The 21,735-nt window shown below is 39.8% G+C and overlaps 1 protein-coding gene across 1 annotated transcript in view; it reads left to right on the top strand.

Moving 5' to 3' along the window:
• The window catches only part of DNAH5 (dynein axonemal heavy chain 5), a 262,494-nt gene that overhangs the window by 62,202 nt on the left and 178,557 nt on the right, over positions 1 to 21,735 (top strand). Inside the window, exons 6-15 of the mRNA XM_059062876.2 lie at positions 1,922 to 2,059; positions 3,345 to 3,521; positions 4,470 to 4,583; positions 5,298 to 5,405; positions 7,756 to 7,878; positions 8,552 to 8,767; positions 12,248 to 12,355; positions 16,251 to 16,336; positions 16,985 to 17,306; positions 18,589 to 18,795. Of these exons, the coding sequence (XP_058918859.1) occupies positions 1,922 to 2,059; positions 3,345 to 3,521; positions 4,470 to 4,583; positions 5,298 to 5,405; positions 7,756 to 7,878; positions 8,552 to 8,767; positions 12,248 to 12,355; positions 16,251 to 16,336; positions 16,985 to 17,306; positions 18,589 to 18,795 (1,599 nt within the window). The remainder of the gene's footprint in view (positions 1 to 1,921; positions 2,060 to 3,344; positions 3,522 to 4,469; positions 4,584 to 5,297; positions 5,406 to 7,755; positions 7,879 to 8,551; positions 8,768 to 12,247; positions 12,356 to 16,250; positions 16,337 to 16,984; positions 17,307 to 18,588; positions 18,796 to 21,735) is intronic.

Below are 21,735 nucleotides of genomic sequence, written 5' to 3'. Positions count from 1 at the left end.
CACTACTTGCAAATCTTGAAAATATTTTGTGGGTGTTTTTGTTGCCCCCTGAAGATGTGGTGGTGACCAGATTTAAATTCCTATAATTTGGGCTTCGCTGATGGTGCAGTGGTTGAGAGTCTGCCTGCTGATGCAGAGGACGCGGGTTCGTGCCCCGGTCTGGGGGGATCCCACGTGCTGCGGGGCGGCTGGGCCCGTGGGCCATGGCCGCTGAGCCTGCGCGTCCGGAGCCTGTGCTCTGCAACGGGAGAGGCCTACACAGTGAGAGGCCCACGTACCACAAAAAAAAAAAAAAATTTCCTATAATTTGGAGTCATGAGTACATTAGGGGTTCCAAAGAAACGTTGGCTGCAATGGAGGGTTTTACTCTGTCACGTCAGATGTTGGACTGCAAAGAGAAGAGTAAGAAGTGTTTCTGGTATTGCTCTGCAGCCTAGAAGGAAAGGAATTTGGAGCCAGAGTGTGGTGTGTGTGTGTGTGGGGGGCGTGTGTGTGTGTGTGTGTGGGGTGGTGGTGGTTAGTGATAGGTGTGTGCTGGGGGAAGATTGGGGGAGGTGATGGTGGGTAGGGATGGGAGGAAGTCTTGAAGAGGAGGGAGAAGGAGAGACGAATTGACATATCTAGAGAGAGTGGGTTGGGTCCTGTGGTCCAGCCAGTGACCAAAAGGGCCTTTAAGAATCAGTTTGGCATTTGCGGGATTTAGTGTCAATAAAATTTGTGCCACCTACAGTAAATCTGTGTCAGTGTTTACCTGGGGTAGACGGTGGTGGATACAAAACCGTGATAGATGACAGCCCAGAGCAGGCATGAGTGGGAGATAGAGAAATGGATCCCATGAGACCAAAGGCAATGTAACGCCCACTGCTCTCCAGGGAGTACTGAGACCTTTTGGGACCTATTGGGATATTGGCAGGGAGGGATGCTATAGGCCTTCTAAAGGATGTGGGATGGGGGAGTTGAGTAAATGTTATCCAGACAGGGGCAGGTTTATTCCAGCTAACATCTGAGTTCTATTTGCAATTAACTGTGATGCAGGCCATCCTAAGTGCAAGTTGAACCAAATTAAGTAGTTGTTCTACTGAAAAGAGTAGTGTTTTCATATGGTTCCACTTCATACTGTGGTAGAGGTTTTTAAAAATGTGGGATGGAACCTCACACAGGAGAGAGGCAGTGCCACTTCCTGAAGCCTGGAAGCCTCCCCTGTAAAACCAAGGAGAGGTCCAGGAGATGTGGCAGACGGAGGGTGCGGTGTCGGGAGTGAGGAGCCGGGGGCTGAGACCTGTTTAGAGACTCACAGGGCCAGGTGCACTCTTACCAGAAGGAAAATGTCCTTATCAAATATTGAGGTGTTTTTGGGTTATGTGTGTTTAAAAATATCCTAGGTTTCTTTGTCAAGTCAAAATCCAACACACCTCTTTTCCTACCCCTCTCCACCCCTCCCTCCTGAAATGAATCTGTGTATTTGCCATTGAACTTGCTAACCATAAGGATTTTTTTGGACAGGGACATGAACGTCTTTTCCTCTGGTTAGTTTCCAAGAAGAATGTGATAGATTAGAAATTACCCCTCCCCCCCAGTCAATTTTTTTGAAGGCCCCCCACTTTCTTTGGTTTTATGAGTTGACTACTTAATTTCCAAGTTCCCTATCAGTTCTCAAATTCTGTGATATTATGTCTCTCTCCCTCTACTTCACTGTTTTGGGTTTTTTTTGACCCAAAATTTGACCTCAGAACCAATCACCTCTACTGGTGTGCTCAATGCAATATGTCTCACTGTGTTTTCAAGGACGTTTCTCAGGGAGCAGATAGTTTAGACTAGAGAGAATCCCCTTAAGATCCTTCTGGATCAGTCAGAAGTGTGTATGTTTGTGTGTGTGTGTTAAAATAGCATCATCTGATTATTTAACTTTCATTTTAATTAGGTGAACCTTCAAAAGTGTGACCTATTTGAACCGAAAACCCTGAAGGACCCTCTAGACTACTTGACTCTAGCTAATAATCCTGAGACTTTGGGAAAAATAGAAGGTTGTATGAAAGTATGGATCAAACAAACAGAGCAGGTAATTTTCAGAAACCAAATATCAGAAACTAGCTATCTGCACACTTACTAGTTCAGACGCCGTGTTACTGAACCAGCCAGTGGAAGACGGAAGACGGTATGTCACACCCCATTCCCATTCGCCTAAGTATTTTACCACAAGTCCCTAACAAGGTGAAAGGTTCAATGCAATTTTTTTTTTTTTTTTTTTTTTTTTGCGGTACGCGGGCCTCTCACTGTTGTAGCCTCTCCCGTTGCGGAGCACAGGCTCCAGACGCGCAGGCTCAGCGGCCATGGCTCACGGGCCCAGCCGCTCCGCGGCACGTGGGATCCTCCCGGACCGAGGCACGAACCCGCGTCCCCTGCATCGGCAGGCGGATTCTCAACCACTGCGCCACCAGAGAAGCCCAGCAATTTTAATTTATAGTCATTAGTTAAGGGATAGTAAGATTCTAGGAGATGAAAGTAAATAACTTTATATACTTATATAGCTAAATGACTGCACTTGGCCAATTCTTTTTCTGAAAGGTGTAAGTTACTTTGGAGAGAATCTCTGTAGAAATACAAGAAGCTTTCTAATTCAGTGTGTCCTCCAAAATAAAGCTCAAGACTTAACCTTTAAAAAAAATATTTTCAGCGGTTTCCCTGGTGGCGCAGTGGTTGAGAGTCCACCTGCCGATGCAGGGGATATGGGTTTGTGCCCCGGTCTGGGAGGATCCCACATGCCGCGGAGCGGCTCGGCCTGTGAGCCATGGTCACTGAGCCTGCGCGTCCGGAGCCTGTGCTCCGCAACGGGAGAGGCCACAACAGTGAGAGGCCCGCGTACCGGGAAAAAAAAAAAAAAAAAAAAAAAAAAAATATATATATATATATATATATATATATATATTTTTTTTTTTTTTTTTCTTTTTTCAGAAAAGTCCCAAGTGAAGCTGGATGTTACATCAATAAGGAAGCATAATGGAAATTAACCAGTTGAAGGCATGAGGGCTTTCCAAGGTTATTGTTCTCTGAGGTTCTAAGTGAACAGCCAAGGAAACTTTCTAAGGTCACGTCCTCCGAAAGTTCATGAAAGCTCCGTAAACAAGTAGTTTTCAGTTAGAATGAGTCAACTAAATTTTTGTTGAAATTAAAAAAATGGATACATGTTAGGTTAGTAAAAGGCTGTCATCTGAAGCGTTCAAATGAATAAAAATATATCATGATTCAGATAGCAGAATTTACTTCTTTCCTTATATTTTGCTTATGTATAACTTTTGTATCTCCAGCCCTACTCACTGGTTCATGGGCCTTCTGTGCACTTGCAGGTCCTTGCTGAAAACAGGCAGCTACGGAAGGAAGCAGATGACCTGGGGCCCCGAGCAGAGTTGGAGTACTGGAAAAAAAGACTGTGTAAATTTGACTACCTTTTGGATCAGTTGAAGAGCCCAGATGTGAAGGCTGTGTTGGCAGTGCTTGCTGCTTCCAGGTCGAAACTTCTGAAGGTTGTTTTTTGCTTTATGAAGTGGGAATGAAAATTCTTTATGCATATGTCATGGAGTAATTAGGAACAGAAAAATGTCATTCTACCTCTATGAAAACAACTTTAAGATTGGATTATACTGTCCTTTTATAATTTTGGGTACTGTGGAAATAGCCTTTGAATGAAAGGTATTTGTTGGCTGGTGTACATGTATGTATATGTGTTATGTATATGTATTATTGCAAGTCATTAAGATGTAACGTAATAACATGATTATATATATATTATGAATTCAGACCAACGAGGAGTAGTAATAATGAAACCTTACCTTATCTATTTTTTTTTTTTTTAGCACTGGTGTATTTGTTTTATATCCTTGTGTAACAAATTACCCCGACACTTAGCCACCTGACACAACAAACATTATCTTATAGAGTCTGTGGGTCAGGGATTTGGGTGCAGCCTAGGTGGGAGCATCTGACTTGAGATCTATCCTGAGGTTGCAGTCAGGGCGTTGGTTCACCTGAAGGCCTGACTGGGATTTGCTTCCAAGTTGCTTATGTGATTGTTGTGGGATTCAGTTCCTTGCTGGCTGTTGGCTGGAGGCTTCCTTCAGTTCTTTACCATAGACAATACGGGAGTGAGGTGCAAAATGGATTCAGCAGTCTGTGGAGGAGAAAGAGTGTAGGTTTAAATGGGGGTGCTGCCCTCTTGATGCTTTGTCCTAGTTATTGAACAGATGTCATAAGAGAAGGCCTGGAAGAGATACCTTTGAACATTTTGTCAAAAAATTTAAATTGCTCTTCAGTGTGGCAATGCCCCCCACCCCTCTAGATTCAGTTTTATGTGAGATGCACAGGGCAGACTGAAAGTCTGACCCATGGGACTTGTGAGGACTTTTAGCAGCTGTTATAGTGGAATTTCCTCTATTAATAATTGCATTAAAATTTCTCTCCTGTGCTGTGCTTAGACTTGGCGGGAGATGGATATTCGAATCACTGATGCAGCTAACGAAGCGAAGGACAATGTCAAATATCTGTACACGCTTGAGAAATGCTGTGACCCCTTGTACAGTAGTGACCCTGTGAGTTAGAGATTTCTACGCCCTTGGTCTACTGATGATCCTTTCGCACTAACTGAATTGAGTGTGGAGTTTTGGTTCGTGAATATTACAGTCTGTTGGAAAAGTCTTAGAAACTTCTTTTTATTCTTAAGAAAGTTTTATATATATATATATATTATATATATATATACTTGTCTACTTCTGTGTCTCTCTCTATACATATATATATATAATATTTATATTATATATCTGTCAATCTAGCATCTATTCATCCAGATAAGATGGACAGGACATGTGACGTTATATTTTAAAAACATTTATTGCATTTTCCAGTTCCCATTAAATATTGCAGTTGACATCCTGGACTGTATGCAAACGACTGTGGGAAGAGTTATTGGCTGATTTTTTTTCTTCTTTTTTTTTATCTTTTAACTTAGGATGTGCCTGTTTTTATTTATTACAAAATTAACTGTTAATACAACTTCCTTGTCCATAACAGAAAGTTAGTGTTTCTTGCATTGAAGCAAAATTTGATTAACTGTGTATGACTAAATAATAAAAATAAAATTACCCCTAAATATATTCTATTTATGTAGAGTGATAGATAATATTTTAAAAATTTAAATAAAAATCTTTTACCTAAATTTTATTCTAATGAAGTAGGAAGGATTAGGCTATTGGAATTTTGCTGAGTTTGATATCTGTTTCCCTGAAAACTTTTGTGATGTTTTCCAGATGTCCATGATTGATGCTATTCCTGCACTTATAAATGCAATTAGAATGATCTATAGTATCTCTCATTACTATAACACCTCTGAGAAGATCACGTCTCTGTTTGTAAAGGTAAGTGCATAGCATAGAGTCCATGTTCACTTAGATTTCTTTGCCAATGGTTAATTTTTTTTTTTTTTTTATTATTAGAAATTACCATGGGACTTCCCTGGTGGTCCAGTGGTTAAGAATCCACCTTCCAATGCAGGGGATGCGGGTTTGGTCCCTGGTCAGGGAACTAAGATCCCACATGCTGTGGGGCAACTAAGCCTGCATGCTCTAGAGCCCGCAGGCCACAACTAGAGAGCCCATGCGCCACAACTACCGAGCCTGCATGCCACAACTAGAGAGCAGCCTGTGCTCCACGACTAAGACCCAACACAACCAAAAATAAATAAATATTAAAAAAAAACCCATAAATCTTTTTTTTAAAAAGAAATTACCACATTGGTGCAATCCAATGTCTATGCACCCTACAATTTAAAAAAAAACTTAATCTCTCAGAGAGGGGAGGCTGATTCTAGCAAATCATAAGGCAAATATTTCCCAAAGTAATTATTATAATAAATATTGTATTATTTATATAATAAAAATGAAAAAGATTCTTTTTAGAATTTCTTTCCTTATTTGATTTAGCACATGATTCTTATCTATTGGGTAAATTGTAATTAAGAAAAACTATATTTAACTGGCTATCTTCAGTTTCATATTTTATGTGCCACTGTTCCAAATTTATTTGATGCCACAGTCGTTTACTTGGTGTTATTAGAACACTAATCATGGTAATAAAAGCCACTTGCAACGTTCCAGTGATCCATAAAGCAATTATAATGATTCTGCCAAAAAACATAATGATGTTTAGACCTTATGTCCTAACTCATAAGTGTTTATGGTGAGCATTGTTGCTTTTTCCCATTTTTGAACAGTCTCTAAGAAGTAAATGACTTTTTCATTACCAAGGTGAAAGTTTTAAATGTTGTGTTAAAATAGAGGCATTTTCGACTCATCAGGACTGTGTTGTGAATACTAATGCAGTAAGAGGCATGATTCTTCCTGGGAATAGGGACACCCAGCCTTGAGAGCTTGATGGGAAACTTCCTTATGCTCTCGTACTCAGGTAGAAAGGAGTGGAATCCACAAGACCCTTTTCCAACTCCTTCACACATTAATGTTATGTTGGGGTCAGGAGGAGTATTCCCTGAGAAGACTCAAATTCAATTTGTGTTATTACTCCAGGTTTCATGCATTTGCAAGGCTTGTTTTGGAACATAAATGTGAAACCACCAATTCTCTCATTTTGAAAAACCTTTCATTGTGAAAAATTTGCATCAGGTACACAAGGAAAGAGAATTGTATGTACATGTACATATCACCCAGGTCATCAGCTGTCAGCGCATGGCCGATTTTGTTTCACCTATTAACCTTTGCACTGCAAATCCCAGACATCATGGCATTCCATACCTACAGTATAGACCTCTAGTTTTCCTTTTAATTTATTAAAAAATCACCCAAAGAATTCTGAAGTCTTTTTTTTTTTTTTTAAGTTTGGAGGGATTAATAAAATGTTGGCAGTTACACACATTATCTTTACTCTTTTCTCTGTTGCCTTCTGCTTTTGACATTTCTGCTCCAGATCATGGTGGCATGAAATGATCAGGGTGGACAATTTGTTTCATGGCACTTGGAAACCGTGAGTTAGATTTTAGAGCAGACTGCCGAAGAAGGAGGTGGGGGGAAGCTCTTGACAGCTTTTAGGTAGGGAATGAATCCCTTTTTGGTTGGTTAAGATGTGCATCCTGCATTAACACAGGGGTCTGCACTGGCGATTTTCTGTAGTGCTTCCAGCTCTGTGATTTTACAAATGATTTTGATAATAGATGTGCAGAACTTAGAAAGTTGAGCCAATAGAAGCAGAGAGTAAAATGGTGGTTGCCAGGGTCTGGGGGAGTGTGGAACGTGGGGAGATGTTGGTTAAAGGCTACAAACTTTGAGTTATAAGGTGACTGAGTTCTGGGATCTAATGTACAGCATGGTGACTAGGCTAATATTGTACCGTACACTTGAAAATTGCTAAGGGAGCAGATCTTAAGTTTTCTCAACGCACTCACACAATGGTAATTATATGAAGTGTTGCATGTGTTAATACTTGATTTTGCTAATCATTTCACTATGTATATGTATATCAGGCCTCACATTGTACACCTTAAATATATACAATTTTTGTTCGTCACTTATACCCTCAGTAAAGCTGGAAAAAAAGAGGGTTAGTGCTTGATCATAGTTGTGATGGAAAAACAATAAATCCAAAGATTTATTTACAGATTTTACACTCCGAGAGGTAGGAGAGCTAAGGACCCTTTAGCCCAATTTATGCTTGATGGCTGCTTAATGTACTTGACATCATTTTATTGGAAAATTCCAGGTGACCAATCAGATGATATCTGCATGTAAAGCCTATATTACCAACAATGGAACTGCTTCGATCTGGAGCCAGCCACAGGATGTTGCTATGGAAAAAATATTATCTGCAATTAAACTTAAGCAGGTAATGGTCAACTTGATAATATATTTAGATTTTTTATGATTTTTACATTGTTTTTTGCCAATGCATCTTAAGTCATTTAGCAGTTATCGTATTAGTGGTTGCTAAAAAGAATGGTAATCTTTTACTGTTAAGAAAACTTGAATGTTAATAAATCAGTCCCCCACATTTGTTCACTTACTTTACCCTTTTTGGGGGCCTGCTATGTACCAACACCACACTAAGTACTAGAGATACAAAGATGAAGTAGTTTTCCTTAAGCTTCTAGTAGACGAACGGAGAGATACACAAAGAGTTAGGTTTCTACTAACACAGTGGGACCCAGAGGGAAAGGCTGCATCTTTGAGTCACCTTATGAATAATTAGGAGTTTGAACTTCCCTGGTGGTCCAGTGGTTAAGACTGCATGCTTCCAACGCAGGGTGCATGGGTTTGATCCCTGGTCAGGGAAGTTCTGCATGGCATGTGGCCAAAAAGAAAAAAAAAAAAAAATAGGAGTTTGCTAGGTTGGGGGATGGGAAAAGATGACATTCCAGGCTGAGGAAGGAGTAGCTACAGAGGCATGAAACTGAAAGGTTTTGTAATTCCACCCTAAATTTGCTGTCGGTTTCACTTAAGAGAATAAGGTTGATACCTTTGTTGTGTTCCCTTTCTTGTATTTTGGTTTTTACTTTAAGGAATACCAGCACTGCTTTCACAAGACCAAACAAAAGCTTAAACGAGATCCAAATGAAAAACAATTTGAATTCAGTGAGATGTATATTTTTGGAAAATTTGAAACTTTCCACAGACGTCTTGCCAAGATAATGGACATCTTTACGACCTTCAAGACATATTCAGTCCTACAAGATTCTAAGATTGAAGGACTGGAAAACATGGTCACTAAATACCAGGTACTGTATTTCCAAGCTAAATTTGCTACCCTTATCCATAATAAAACGTTAATGTGTTATGCAAATGACTGTATTTAGAAAGCTTTGAATAATCAGTCTCTAACGTAAAAGATAAGCTCATGGCCCTTAAACAATAAAGAAGTTAAATCTATTTGAGAATTGTGTAATGGTGCTAATATATTCTTTTCAGGTATGTGATTATGAGAATGACTCTATAGCCTAAAATTAATCATTATTAGCAAAAGCGTTTTCATTAGTAGCACAAGAAAAATGTTTAAATATAACTTATTATTTCATTTATTCATGCGAGAAATATTTAGTCAAGCATATACTGTGTGTCAGGCTCTCGTTGACCCTGAGTTCTGAGTGGTATCTGATTATATCTGCAGTTAAGCATTTTATATGGACTCATGTTAAAAAAATAATAGGGACTGGATTTTATTTTAGCTCTACTATTCTTAATTATTTTGACTTTTGGCAGCTTTATGTTGTAAGGATATGTGTGTAACTAATCTTAGTTTTTAAAGTGGACACAGGGATCTAATAATGTTTCGAAGATTTTTAAAAAACAATTTACGAACACGATGTGCTTTATTACATTCTTAATGTGGATATAGTCAATTTTTTCTTGTTTGGGGACAGTGACACTAAACGTTAATTTTTTTTTTTTGTACTTGAATTTGAAAAGGATCATATAATTTATTCTCACTCGTTGATTTTTCTACTCTAACAGTTTAGGTCGATATAAGAAATCTTTTCATTTCCTGAGTGTATCAGATTTGGGGAGAGAAAAAGAAAAATCCTTTTCTATATAGTGGGAAATATTTTAGGTGAGCTGTATGTAATCTGCAAGGTGGATAATCTGTTCTTTGAAACTGACAGTTTTTCAAGACAAAGATGGAATATGTCCATTTCTTTTTCAGTTTGGAATCTAGTTAATTTTTATTCTTCATGAAAAAATAACTTTGGAGCATATTTCAGTTTATTTCTGAAGGAGAAGTTGAACTGTACATCTAAATGCAGATAAAGACTATTCTAACCTGATAAAAATACTGGGAAGAAAAATTGCTTTCAAAATCTAAAGTGAAATACTGATTAAAATGGATGTACCAGAAGGTAGTGAGGTAAAAAGTAGATGGTTCACGAAAGTGTAAGGTGAGATTTTCGTGTATTAGAACCAATGTGAGAAGCTCAAAGTGCGGCCATGGAAATGAAGCTCAGTCTCCTTGTGTGGATTCAGGGTCCTGTCCACCCCTCTGGCCTCCTCACCTGCTCCTCTTCTCATTCAAAGTACTCTAGACACAGGACAGGTCACTTCAGCCCACCTTAGGGCTTGCAGAGCCTTTTTTCTGGAAAGTTCTGCCTCTGAATCATCACATGGTTATTTCCTTCTTGGCCTCTAGATCTTGATTTAAATGACCCTCTCAATTAAGTTTTCCTTGAGCTCTGTTTCACCTCAGTCACTCTATGTTACTTATTTTACCACTGTCTGCAATTATCCTGTTCATTTATTTGTGACTTACATAGATTCCCACCCTCTCTCCCCCCGACCCGAGGACGTAAATTCCCCAGGGCAGGGATGTTTCTTTGTTCTGTTCATTTCTGTATCTTCCAAGTTTGCTGGCATATAATTGGTGTGCAATAAATATCTATCAAGTAAATGATTTAGTAGATGGAGTTTGATTAGTTGGTTTAAAGGTCATGATTAATCAGCTTATTTACTTAATACTCTTAAGTGACCATTAAATCCAATTACAGAGCAGAATTTTCCAAGGGCCTCAAATCTTTTAAAATATAACTTTAAAATGTAGGAATGTAGCTTTTCCATACTTCTTTGACACATTTCCTATAACGTGATGGGTAGCATTATAACATTATATATACACAATTTCCGAATAGACCTAATTTTGTAGTTATACGGCATGAAAGAGTAGGTTGTTTTAACTTGTAAACTTGATTCAAGAAATTATGCAGCTTATACACTCTTGTCTATTGAGAGACTTGAGGTGATGTTTAAATGGAAATATCTTTGAAGAAGCGTTTGTGGAAGCTGGCCCCACATTCTTCATAAAGATTATATGCCTGTGTCAACAGTGGGAGCACCCGAGTTTGAGAACGGCTTAGTACCTGATTAAGAATGATCACAGAGCCTTAGAGCTCATTATTCAGAGCAAACAAAACTTTGGATAATAGTATTTTCAAGAAGATGAGTCTCCTAATTTGCACTGTTATAGTCACAGACTTGCAGCTTTAGAGGAAGCAATTAATTCTAGAGATTCTTTAAATAGTAGATGATAGTTTGATATTTTATTTAGGACATTTGAGGCTTGAAAGATAGTTTGTTTGTTTGTTTTTTTTTTTCCGGTACGCGGGCCTCTCACTGTTGTGGCCTCTCCCGTTGCGGAGCACAGGCTCCGGACGCGCAGGCTCAGCGGCCATGGCTCACGGGCCCAGCCGCTCCGCGGCACGTGGGATCCTCCCGGACCGGGGCACGAACCCGCGTCCTCTGCATCGGCAGGCGGACTCTCAACCACTGCGCCACCAGGGAAGCCTAGAAAGATAGGTTTTCATCTGTAGATGTTCTAATATAACTGTGTTCTTCCTAAGTTGTTTGTATTCTGTTAAAGTCTTATTTATTTTCTGAGGAGACAAACTTTTCAGTGAAAATATTTTAGTAAATTCTACTTTGGGCTGGCTTGCTTGCTTCCTCCCTCCCTCCCTTCCTTCCTGCTGCATCAGGTCTTAGTTGCAGCACGTGGGATCTTCGTTGAGGCATGTGGGATCTTCCCTTGTGGCGCACGGGCTTCTCTCCAGTTGTGGTGTGCTGGTTTTCTCTTTCTCTAGTTGTGGCGTGCAGGCTCCAGGGTGCATGGGCTCTGTAGTTGCGGCATGCAGGCTCTCTAGCTGAGGCGTGTGAGCTCAGTAGTTGTGGCGTGAGGGCTTAGTTGCGTCGTGGCATGTGGGATCTTGGTTCCCCGCCAGGGATCAAACCTGCGTCCCCTGTGTATGAGTTGCGAATTAATAAGGAGCAGACTGCTAAATGAAATAAATAAGCAGAGAAAGACAAATACTGTGTGATATCACTTACATATGGAATGCATTGCAAGGTGGATTCTTCACCACTGGGCCACTAGGGAAGTTCCCTGGGCTTCTTATTTTTTATTACTTCTGATGTAATCTGTAAGAAATTTTTAGACAGAACATCTTTCCTACTTTTCAGGTGAGGTTTTTATTTGATATTTTTCTTCAGAAATACATAAAATCTCATGAAAATGCTTTCCAAATCATATATTTGAATGCATTAGGCAATATTATACTACCTGTAATATACATGAAGCAATGAGAATAATTAAAGAAATAAGACTCCTCTTAAGTTGATTTTTGGGGGATGACTGCACAGGTTCTATATGTAAAGGGCATATTTACCTACGTAATGTGAGAATATTGAAATATTGTCTTATTTCTTTCATAACATTTCAGGGTATTGTGGCCACCATAAAGGAAAAGGAATATAATTTCTTAGACCAGCGGAAAATGGATTTTGAGCAGGATTATGAGGAGTTTTGCAAGCAGACTAATGACCTTCATGTAGGTTGGATAAGGAAACTCCTGTGGACAGTCTGGTGTTTATTTTTTCCGTTCTGTGTAATGCTGCTTATCATCACCCATTCCGAGGGGAGAGGTATCTTCGTCATGGAGGTGACCGATACCAAGCTTGGCCTGCATTTTGTGATTTCAGGTTAATGACTGAAGGCTCTTTTCCATGGATTAAAGGGTCACAAATACAGCTTTGGGTAAAGATCTGTGATCACAGACTTTTGCCTGTGTTCCATCTTAGATCTTAGAAAATTAACTTTTATCTTCTGTTGAAACATAGTGTGATTAGCATATAGAAATTTGTTTCCATTTGTTTGTTGCTTTAGCAATGATTATGACCAGAGGTAGCTTGAGCAAATAAATGATCAGCAATGTCTGGCAGATCTCAAAGGCAGGGTTACAGCTGGCCTTGAAACAGTGGTACCAGGACCAGCTGATCAGCACCTGGACCCCTTTTGGTCTTGAAGCCCCATTCTCTCTTCCTTCTCTTGCCCCTCCTCCCACCCCCAGAACAGCCCACAGGAGCAGCGTGTGGCGGTCAGTGGCTTCCGAGAACACATGTCGGAACCAGCCTCATCTCCAAACTCCTAAGGAAAAGGTTGGGTTAGCCAATTCTAATGTGGTGCCTTGCCCTGGACCTGTTAAACTGTGGGGTCATGTGGTAAAAGCAGAGGGGATGAGACCCACCTGCGTGGTTGGGAGTGTTTATTATCAGATGAGGAGAATCAGGGAGGGTAAGATTGGGAGACAGTGTCCACTATATAATCAACATGCAGACTTCTTTCCATCCCAGTGAGATCTAAAGTGTGCACCTTTCTGATTATTAAAGGAAAATGGTCATTCTGTTTCTTCTTTTCCAGAATTTTTGGTTTGAAATAAATTTATACACTTCAAGGGAAAAAAGAGCTCCAAAGCATTTCAGGAGGGATGAGTTCAGTGTAGGACTCATAATAAAACTAGCTTATTCTATGTGTCAGGTCTGTTCTAAGCACTTTATAGATGTTAGTTCATTTAATACTCACAATGGTCTGATAAAGTGGGGGGTGCTTTTATTGCCCTCTTTTTGGAGAGGAGGAGACCGAGGCCCAGTGAGGTTAAGTGATTTGCCCAAAGTCACAGAGATGACAAGTGGTAGGCAGTCTCGCTCTAGGATTCAAGTTTTAAACCATTATGCTATAAGACACGTTTCAGGTGATGGGAAGATAGAATGCCAGAAATCCTTTAAGCGCTGATCTCTTTTGGGGGCTGATTCAGACGTAAGGAGCGTGGATCTTGATCTCTCGTTGATGGGTGGTGGCAGATCCTGAGTCTGTGGTCCACGGTCAGTGTTTATTTGTCAAATCTTCATTTGTGTGTCCTAGCAGTTTCTGATCACATGGTACTTCAATAGTTTGTATGTGGGATATGTTTGCTGAATTAGTGTATGAGTTGCGAATTAACGAGGAGTAGACTGCTAAGTGAAATAAGTCAAGCAGAGAAAGACAAATACTGTGTGATATCACTTACATATGGAATCCAAAAAAATACAACAAATTAGTGAATATAACAAAAGAGAAGCAGACTCACAGAAATAGAGAACCAATGAGTGGTTACCAGTGGGGAGAGGGAAGAGGGGAGGGGTAATATAGGGGTAGAGGACTAAGAGGTGTAAACTATTAGGTATGAAACAAGCTACAAGGATATATTGTTCAACATGGGGAATATAGCCAATATTTTATAATAACTCTAAATGGAGGGTAACCTTAAAAAAATCACGTCCCCGTCCCACATATATCAGGGGCATGAGATCTGAAAAAAAACACAGCTTTTACTTTAAATGGAACATAAACGAAATGACCCAATAAAATGTTTAAGAAAAAAAATGGAAAAGAAAGAAAATTACTGATAAGGTAACAAAAAAATAAGAACTAGATTTATTGCAATTAAACATGCATTTACTGTACATTATTTATGTATTAGACTTCTATGCTGTAGCTTATAGATACAGAAATAAATCAAGTTGATTTGCCCTCAGAAATCACATCAGACGTGATATGATTGAAATATAAGTACATATATGTTAGAACAGAGTGATGAATATATTATTTAAAAAGGGCAAATAGTGGCTAAAATGGCTAATTATAAAAGTATAATATTCTGATATTGTACTGGGAAGTAAGGATTCAAAGATAAGTTGACATATTCCAAAGAAGTTCTAAAGAAACTTATATGGAGAACAGACCTGCAAAACATTATAGACTCTGAGAACTGCTACAGCCCATAAGGTAGGGTGTGAACCTAGGAGGAAAACAGTTCCATACTATTGCTTGACTGGGATTAGGAAAGGCTCCAGAGAGGAGGCCAAGCTTGGTTGTGAGAACATGATTTATGTTTTCCAAGTAAATGGAGCGGAAATGAGAGTAATGGGGAGACCATTTCAAGATTGTACCACTTTTAATCATACTGAGAATATATATATATATATTTTTTTGCGGTACGCGGGCCTCTCACTGTTGTGGCCTCTCCCGTTGCGGAGCACAGGCTCCGGACGCGCAGGCTCAGCGGCCACGGCTCACGGGCCCAGCCGCTCCGCGGCACGTGGGATCCTCCCGGACCGGGGCGCGAACTCGCGTCCCCTGCATCGGCAGGCGGACTCTAAACCACTGCGCCACCAGGGAAGCCCTGAGAATATAATTGTATAAATGTTTTAAAGGCTGGTTTTTAAGCACTAGTTATAGATATTAATTCCTATTCTTCTTGAATTTTTTTTTTAATTCAACACTTGTATTCATCTTGTCTTCCATCTCAAAAATGGTCCACTTCTCTCCTTAGTTTGCTGACCAGTTTTCCTCTGACTTCTTTTTCCCTTTCTCCATCCACTTTCTCTTAACTAACCTTTTTACACTCTCTCCTTTAAATAATTCACGGACTGTCATGAATTCGGCCTTTGTTTCTGTAAAACTGAGGGGCATATACTGACCTTCCCATGACTCTGGGTGTAGTGAGCGGGGGTGATGAGTCTTGGAGACAGAATGGAGAACACCAGTAACTGTGGCATCTCCAAGGCGTGAGACTGGAGGGGGTGTGTGTGGGGGAGCGCGAGATGTACTGTCCAGGAGTGATTTGGATCAGGGCTGTGTCCGGGGATCTGCTGTCAAGGGCATCAGGGCCTGGGATCCTGTCCAGATTTCGGGCTCATGCTTATACTAATATCAAAGAGATGCAGCGCATTAGAACCAGGTGGGCCATTGGAAGTCTAGAAGGATATTGTCTCCAGTGGGCAAAGTAAGGCACTGTTTAGTGAAGGACCGGCATTTGAGGTGGCAAGCCGCCTTACGAAAAACTGAGTAGGGCCTGAGAGCACAGAACTAAGAGGACTAGAGGATTCCACACCAGACTCCAAAAGTCTGAAAGAATGGACCTAAGGCTCAGAGAGAAAAGAACACTAAATTGAGGTCTTAGGTGTTCATGAAGAGCTCAGTGTAGGCCTTTGTGAAGCCATAAGTAAAGATTTACTGTGTCCCAAGTTCTGTATAGTTTATACTCGGATATTTTTATGTCGTGAAAAAATTTGAGTGTTTATTTAGGTAGGCTAACTGTACAGTTCTTCAGTGCAAGAGATTTCTTGATCCTAAGATGTGATGTTTGTGGAAGAAATATCTGCTCCAGTATCCCTGGGGCCTGCCATGGCACCAAACCCTATGACTGCTCTGGCCTTCAAGTCCCTCTTTGTTCTGGCTTCAGGACATTTATCTTTCTTTAAGCTTAGATGAGTATTATAGTCTCTGTTATACTTTGTCCTATATTGTATGTGTTTGCAGAGATGGGGAGCTCTTTTATCTTGTTGCTAAGTAGAATTTTTTGCAATGCTAATTCATTGTTCATAATCGACTTTATTCTGTTTTAGAATGAGTTGCAGAAGTTCATGGATGTTACGTTTGAAAAGATTAAAAACACAAATCAAGCTCTGAGTATGTTAAAGAAATTTGAAAGGTAAAAATTTGAAAGACTTTTCTAAGTTCTATTTTCTAAATTGGGCTAATATGAACATGGTTTAGCTTACGTTATTATTGCTATTATTATTTCATATTCTAGTGGGAAGGAAATCCTCTTTTGACAATCTGAATAACAAGGCCACAGTTTTAAAGTTCTTCAGAGGATTCAGAGTTTGTTTTATTTCCTCTCAGCTTTGAAGTACCTGTGACTGCCTATCATAATATCACTTAATGTTTAAGTAATTTGAAGAAACTCTTACCAAAAGTTTTGACTAGGTTTTAAGGATTGATACTATTAAAAAAAATAAAAAACAAAAACCACAAAACACTCTAGGGAATTCCCTGGTGGTCCAGTGGTTAGGACTTTGAACTCTCATTGCCGAGGGCCTGGGTTCACTCCCTGCTCGGGGAACTAAGATCCCATAAGCCAAAAAAAAAAAAACAAAAAAAACCCAAACAAACCAAAAAGCCATAACCTCTCTATTGCGATATGATTGACAGACTGATTCCATTTTGATTTTTTAATATGCTAACACAAATATTTCATTCTCTTCCATCAGCATATGTTTTTACAATAAGTCCTAATAAATAAGATTTCTCAATATCATCCCATTAATTCAAGCCTTTCACTTTAAAAAAAAATCAGATTGAATATACCTAATCTTGGAATTGAAGACAAATACCGGCGTATCCTTGAAAACTATCGGGCTGACGTTGATATGATCTCGAAGCTGTATAGGAAGCAGAAAGACGATCCTCCTTTGGCTCGAGACCAGCCTCCCATTGCTGGGAAGATTCTGTGGGCCCGACAGCTCTTCCACAGGATTCAGCAACCAATGCAGCTTTTCCAGCAGCACCCGTCTGTGCTCCGGACGACGGAAGCCAAGCCTGTGATTCGCAGTTACAACAGGGTGGCCAAGGTCCTCCTGGAGTTTGAGGTTCTCTACCACAGGGCATGGCTTCAGCAAGTGAGTCTCCGCATGTATGCTCTTCAAAGACGTCCCCATAAGAGTTTATCAACTGCTAGCACTGGGCAGTTTTATTCCCATAGAAAGTTGAGTTTGGGGGTATTTTATAAGACAGGGTTGGTTGACTCTAAGTAATCAGTCAAAGAGTGTAATATGTCCCTGAAGAAAAACAATAATTAATTTTGGAAAAAGGATCGTAAGCCAGGTAACAGAAACTTATTGTTTAAAAAACAAATTTATTATTTATTTATTTATTTTTTGGCTGCGTTGGGTCTTCGTTGCTGCACGCGGGGTTTCTCTAGTTGCGGCGAGCAGGGGGCTACTCTTCGACTTGGTGCGCAGGCTTCTCATTGAAGTGGCTTCTCTTGTTGCGGAGCACAGGCTCTAGGCGTGCGGGCTTCGGTAGTTGTGGCTTGTGGGCTCTAGAGCGCAGGCTCAGTAGCTGTGGCACACAGGCTTAATTGCTCCGCCGCATGTGGGACCTTCCCAGACCTTGGCTCGAACCCGTGTCCCCTGCATTGGCAGGCGGATTCTTAAGCACTGCGCCACCAGGGAAGCCCCAGAAACTCATTTTTATTTAATTTATAAACTCCTAAGGAAGAAGATCCTGTTTATGGGATCCTGTACCTGGCTGATTAGGATTTCTCTTTCTTTTTTTTCTCCATTGTGTCGGTGAACACTAATATGCCTGTTAAACAAAGTTTTAAATTTTATTTGGCCATACTAGGTTAATTAAATTATATTTCATACCCTACCAACACTTGTATTTCTTTGTAGATTGACAGGAAGTATTTTGGAGGATAAAAATCATCCTAACAAAACCTCTAAAATGGTATCTCATTTTCCTAGTTCAAATTTTGGTGTCTGAATCAACAACAGAGATGTCTCTGTAGTGTTTTACCTTGCTTTTCTAGATAACTGAAGACTGAGCTTGGTAGGTTTCATGAAACTTTTATTAGGAAAAATAACTGAGTAGGCACGAAGGTAGCAGGGAGCGAAGTGGCTTTTGAGAAGTCACCTTTATTGCAGTATCCACTTATCAGATGTGAGAGATTCATGACCCAGGCATTTTGTTGAATTGACTGTACATCACCGAGAACTTGAAGACTCTTTCCTGAGAGTGAAGTTAGGAGAGGAGTGAGAGACCCCATTGTCTTTAGTTTGAGAAGCTCAAATCCATGGAAAAAGATGTAATGACCTTCATTCCCAGAAATGGCCAAGCTAGATACCCTGTGTCTGCATTGAACTCTCTAATAGTAATAATGTTGATCTCTTCTCACAGACTGAAGAAATTCATGTAGGACTTGTGGCTTCTTTGTTGGTGAAGGCTCCCGGCACAGGGGAATTGTTTGTAAACTTTGATCCTCAGATATTAACCTTATTTAGAGAAACAGAGTGCATGTCACAGATGGGTCTGGAAGTTTCACCATTTGCAGCTGCCCTTTTCCGGAAACGAGACATATACCAAAAGAACTTCAGTCACATGAAGGTATAGTACTTTTATTTTTTTTCCCCTTCTTGGCTAGCGCCAGTGTGCATTAAAAAAAATCTGGTGGTGTGTCACTGTTGAGAAGCAGAAAGTGTCCAGGACGACTGTAGTGGAGTGACTGAGGCTAGAATGTAGAGTTGGTGAGGACCAGGTCATCATAGACCTTGTAAACCAAGGTTACACGTTTGAGTGCACCAGGAAGACATTAGAGGAATCTGAGCAGGAGAAAAAGGCGTAATGTCTTTTACAATAAAGATCATTCTTTCTGCTGGGTGAGGAACAGATTCTAAGGGGAAAGGAAAGGTCAGTGTGAAGCTAGTTTGAGAGCTGTTGCACCGGTTCAGGATGGAGATGATGGCAGCTTGAACTAGGATGCAGCAGAGTAGTAGATCAGTGAATTAGAGAATGATGTCAACAGGCAGGTTATGAGAGAACTCAAGGATGATCCCTTTGTTTTTGGTGTGAGCAACTAAATGGAATTATTCAATCGTTACGTTGGTTGTATTCTGCACACATGTTCAGTAACAGGCAGTGGCCCCAAATGGAAGTTCCACTTGTGGAGATGGCAAAGGCTGGAACTAGCTTGTTTTGGGGGGCAGAGAGGAATCCATAGCTCCCATCTTAAGTATAAGATGATTTTTAGAGATCAAAGTAGAGGTGATATCCATGCAGATAAATATGTAAGTCTGGAGTTGAGTGGAGAAGTCAAAGTTGAAGGCATATTTTTGAGAGTTATTAGAATACAGTTGCTATATAAAGTCATTGTCCTGCATGAGATTTCCAAGGAGGAGAATATAAAGAAGAGTAGAGGGCCTACCTTAAAGCCTGAGTTGTTCCAATATTAACAGGTCTGATAGAAGAGGACAAATATGCTAGTAAAATCAAGGATTGGCCTTTGAGGCAGGTGGAAACCAAGTGTCAGGGAAGCCAAGGGTAAGAAAAACCTCATGACGGAGGGAATGGTCACCAGTGACAAATGCTGCCCAGAGGATGCTCAGGATGAGGTCAGAGGTGCTGCCACAGTATTTGACAACATGGAAACCACGTTACAACTTTATAGTGGCCAATATCATAGGACAAGCCCAATAAGGCCCCGCATTTGCATAATGCTTTACATTTCAAACCGTTTTCAAATTCATTATTCCATTTGATATTTTCCACAGCCATGTTAGGTAATTGGAATAGAGTACTATTATATTATTTTAGAGATGACAAAACCGTGGCTTAGAGAAATTAAATGACTTAGCCAAGGTCTCACAGCTAGTAAGTGGCAAAAGTAGGACAAGAACCCAAACTTGTAGTCTACTGTTTTCCCACTCTTTCATGTTATATTAAAAAGTTAATATTGGCAATGGACAGACATGCCTCAAATGTAAGCTCATCAAATACTAGTCAGAATGTTGGAATTCCCTTTTAGATTTTTCTTGGATGTTAGAAAAATAACTAAGTCAAACTACATATTTGTAAAGAAACAGTTAGTTTGACTATATATAAAATAGGTAAACAACAGGGACCCACTGTAGAACACAGGGAACTATACTCAATATCTTGTAATAAACTATAATGGAAAAGAATCTGAAAAAGAATATATATATATGTGTGTGTGTGTGTGTGTGTGTGTATAACTGAATCACTTTGCTATACATTTGAAACTAATACAACATTGTAAATTAAATATACTTCAATAAAAAATAAATTAAAAAGGAAAAAGAAAGCAGTTATTTTTATTAAGAAACACTGTTTATCAGAATATAAAATGACTAATGATAATTTTGTCCACAGAATTGCTGTTTCAGTTATCTGTTGCATGTAACAAACAATCCCAAAATATAGTGGCTTAAAGAAATCATTTCATTATACCTCATGATTCTGTGAAAAAAGAATTTAAGCAAGGCTTGGCTAGGTGCCTTCCGTTCCATGTGGCATTCACTAAGATTGCTTAGTTCAGTTGGCAGATGTTTGATCTGGAAGGTCCAAGAAGGACTCATTCTCTGGTTCTTTGGCGGGAATGGCTGGAAGTTTCGCTCAGTTGGGGCTAAGGACTGGAGAATCTATGTGAGCATTCCAGGATGGAGGCCTCAGGGTAGTAGAATTTCTTATAATGCAATTCAGGATTCCAACAGTGGGTGTTACAGTAAGCAGGGAGGAAGCCACATGGCCTTTTGGACAGCCTCAGATGTCTCATAGCATCATTTCTGTGGTCTTCTGTTGGGCTCCATACGCCCACACAAATTCAAGGAGAGGGGACACAGACCCCACCCCATTAAGGGAGGAGGGTCAAAGAATGTTTTAAAACCACCACAGTTGTAAATGACAATTCTAGAAAGTGAATTATCATCTGGGTGACATTTATTGTATCTTGAGGTTGAAAGTGTTAAAGGTTCCCACTCACTGCAAGTACCTGGTAAGAACAAATCTATTGACATGTTTTGGGGACAATCTCAGGTGTTGCTGAGTTATTGTGCTGAATAGTTAACAGTTTTCAGGCTTCTACAGATATGCTGAAGTAGCTGAGAGTTTGTTTTCTTCATCTATTCCTTGGAAGGCAGTTCAAACTAGAAAGAGATGAGCCAACATAAACTAATAGTTAGGAATACAGATTCTGAAGTCAGTCTGGATTCAAAGCATTATCTTTGGGCAAATTACTTTACCCTTCTAAGCCTCAGTTTTCATTTATAAAATGGATGAATAATACCTCCTGGATAAAAGGATTAAGGTAGGAAGTAAAAGGCCTGCTGGAGGCTGATTTAAGAATTGCTTCCCAAATAGAATAAGTGATGAACATTGAAAAAAAGGTAAGCGGTGGCTAAACGGTTCAGGAAATTTATAAGTAGCTGCTAATAGAACCATCAACTTTAGGTGTTTCATGGAAATTGAAAGGATATTACAGAAATTGTGGAAAAGTATTAAATGAAGAAAGGATTATGTAGTCCAATGGGA

This window comes from Kogia breviceps, chromosome 4 (genome assembly GCF_026419965.1).
Source record: "Kogia breviceps isolate mKogBre1 chromosome 4, mKogBre1 haplotype 1, whole genome shotgun sequence".
Lineage (NCBI taxonomy): Eukaryota > Metazoa > Chordata > Mammalia > Artiodactyla > Physeteridae > Kogia > Kogia breviceps.
Note: the sequence above shows the minus strand (reverse complement) of the source record. Positions and strands in the feature narration are given on the sequence as shown.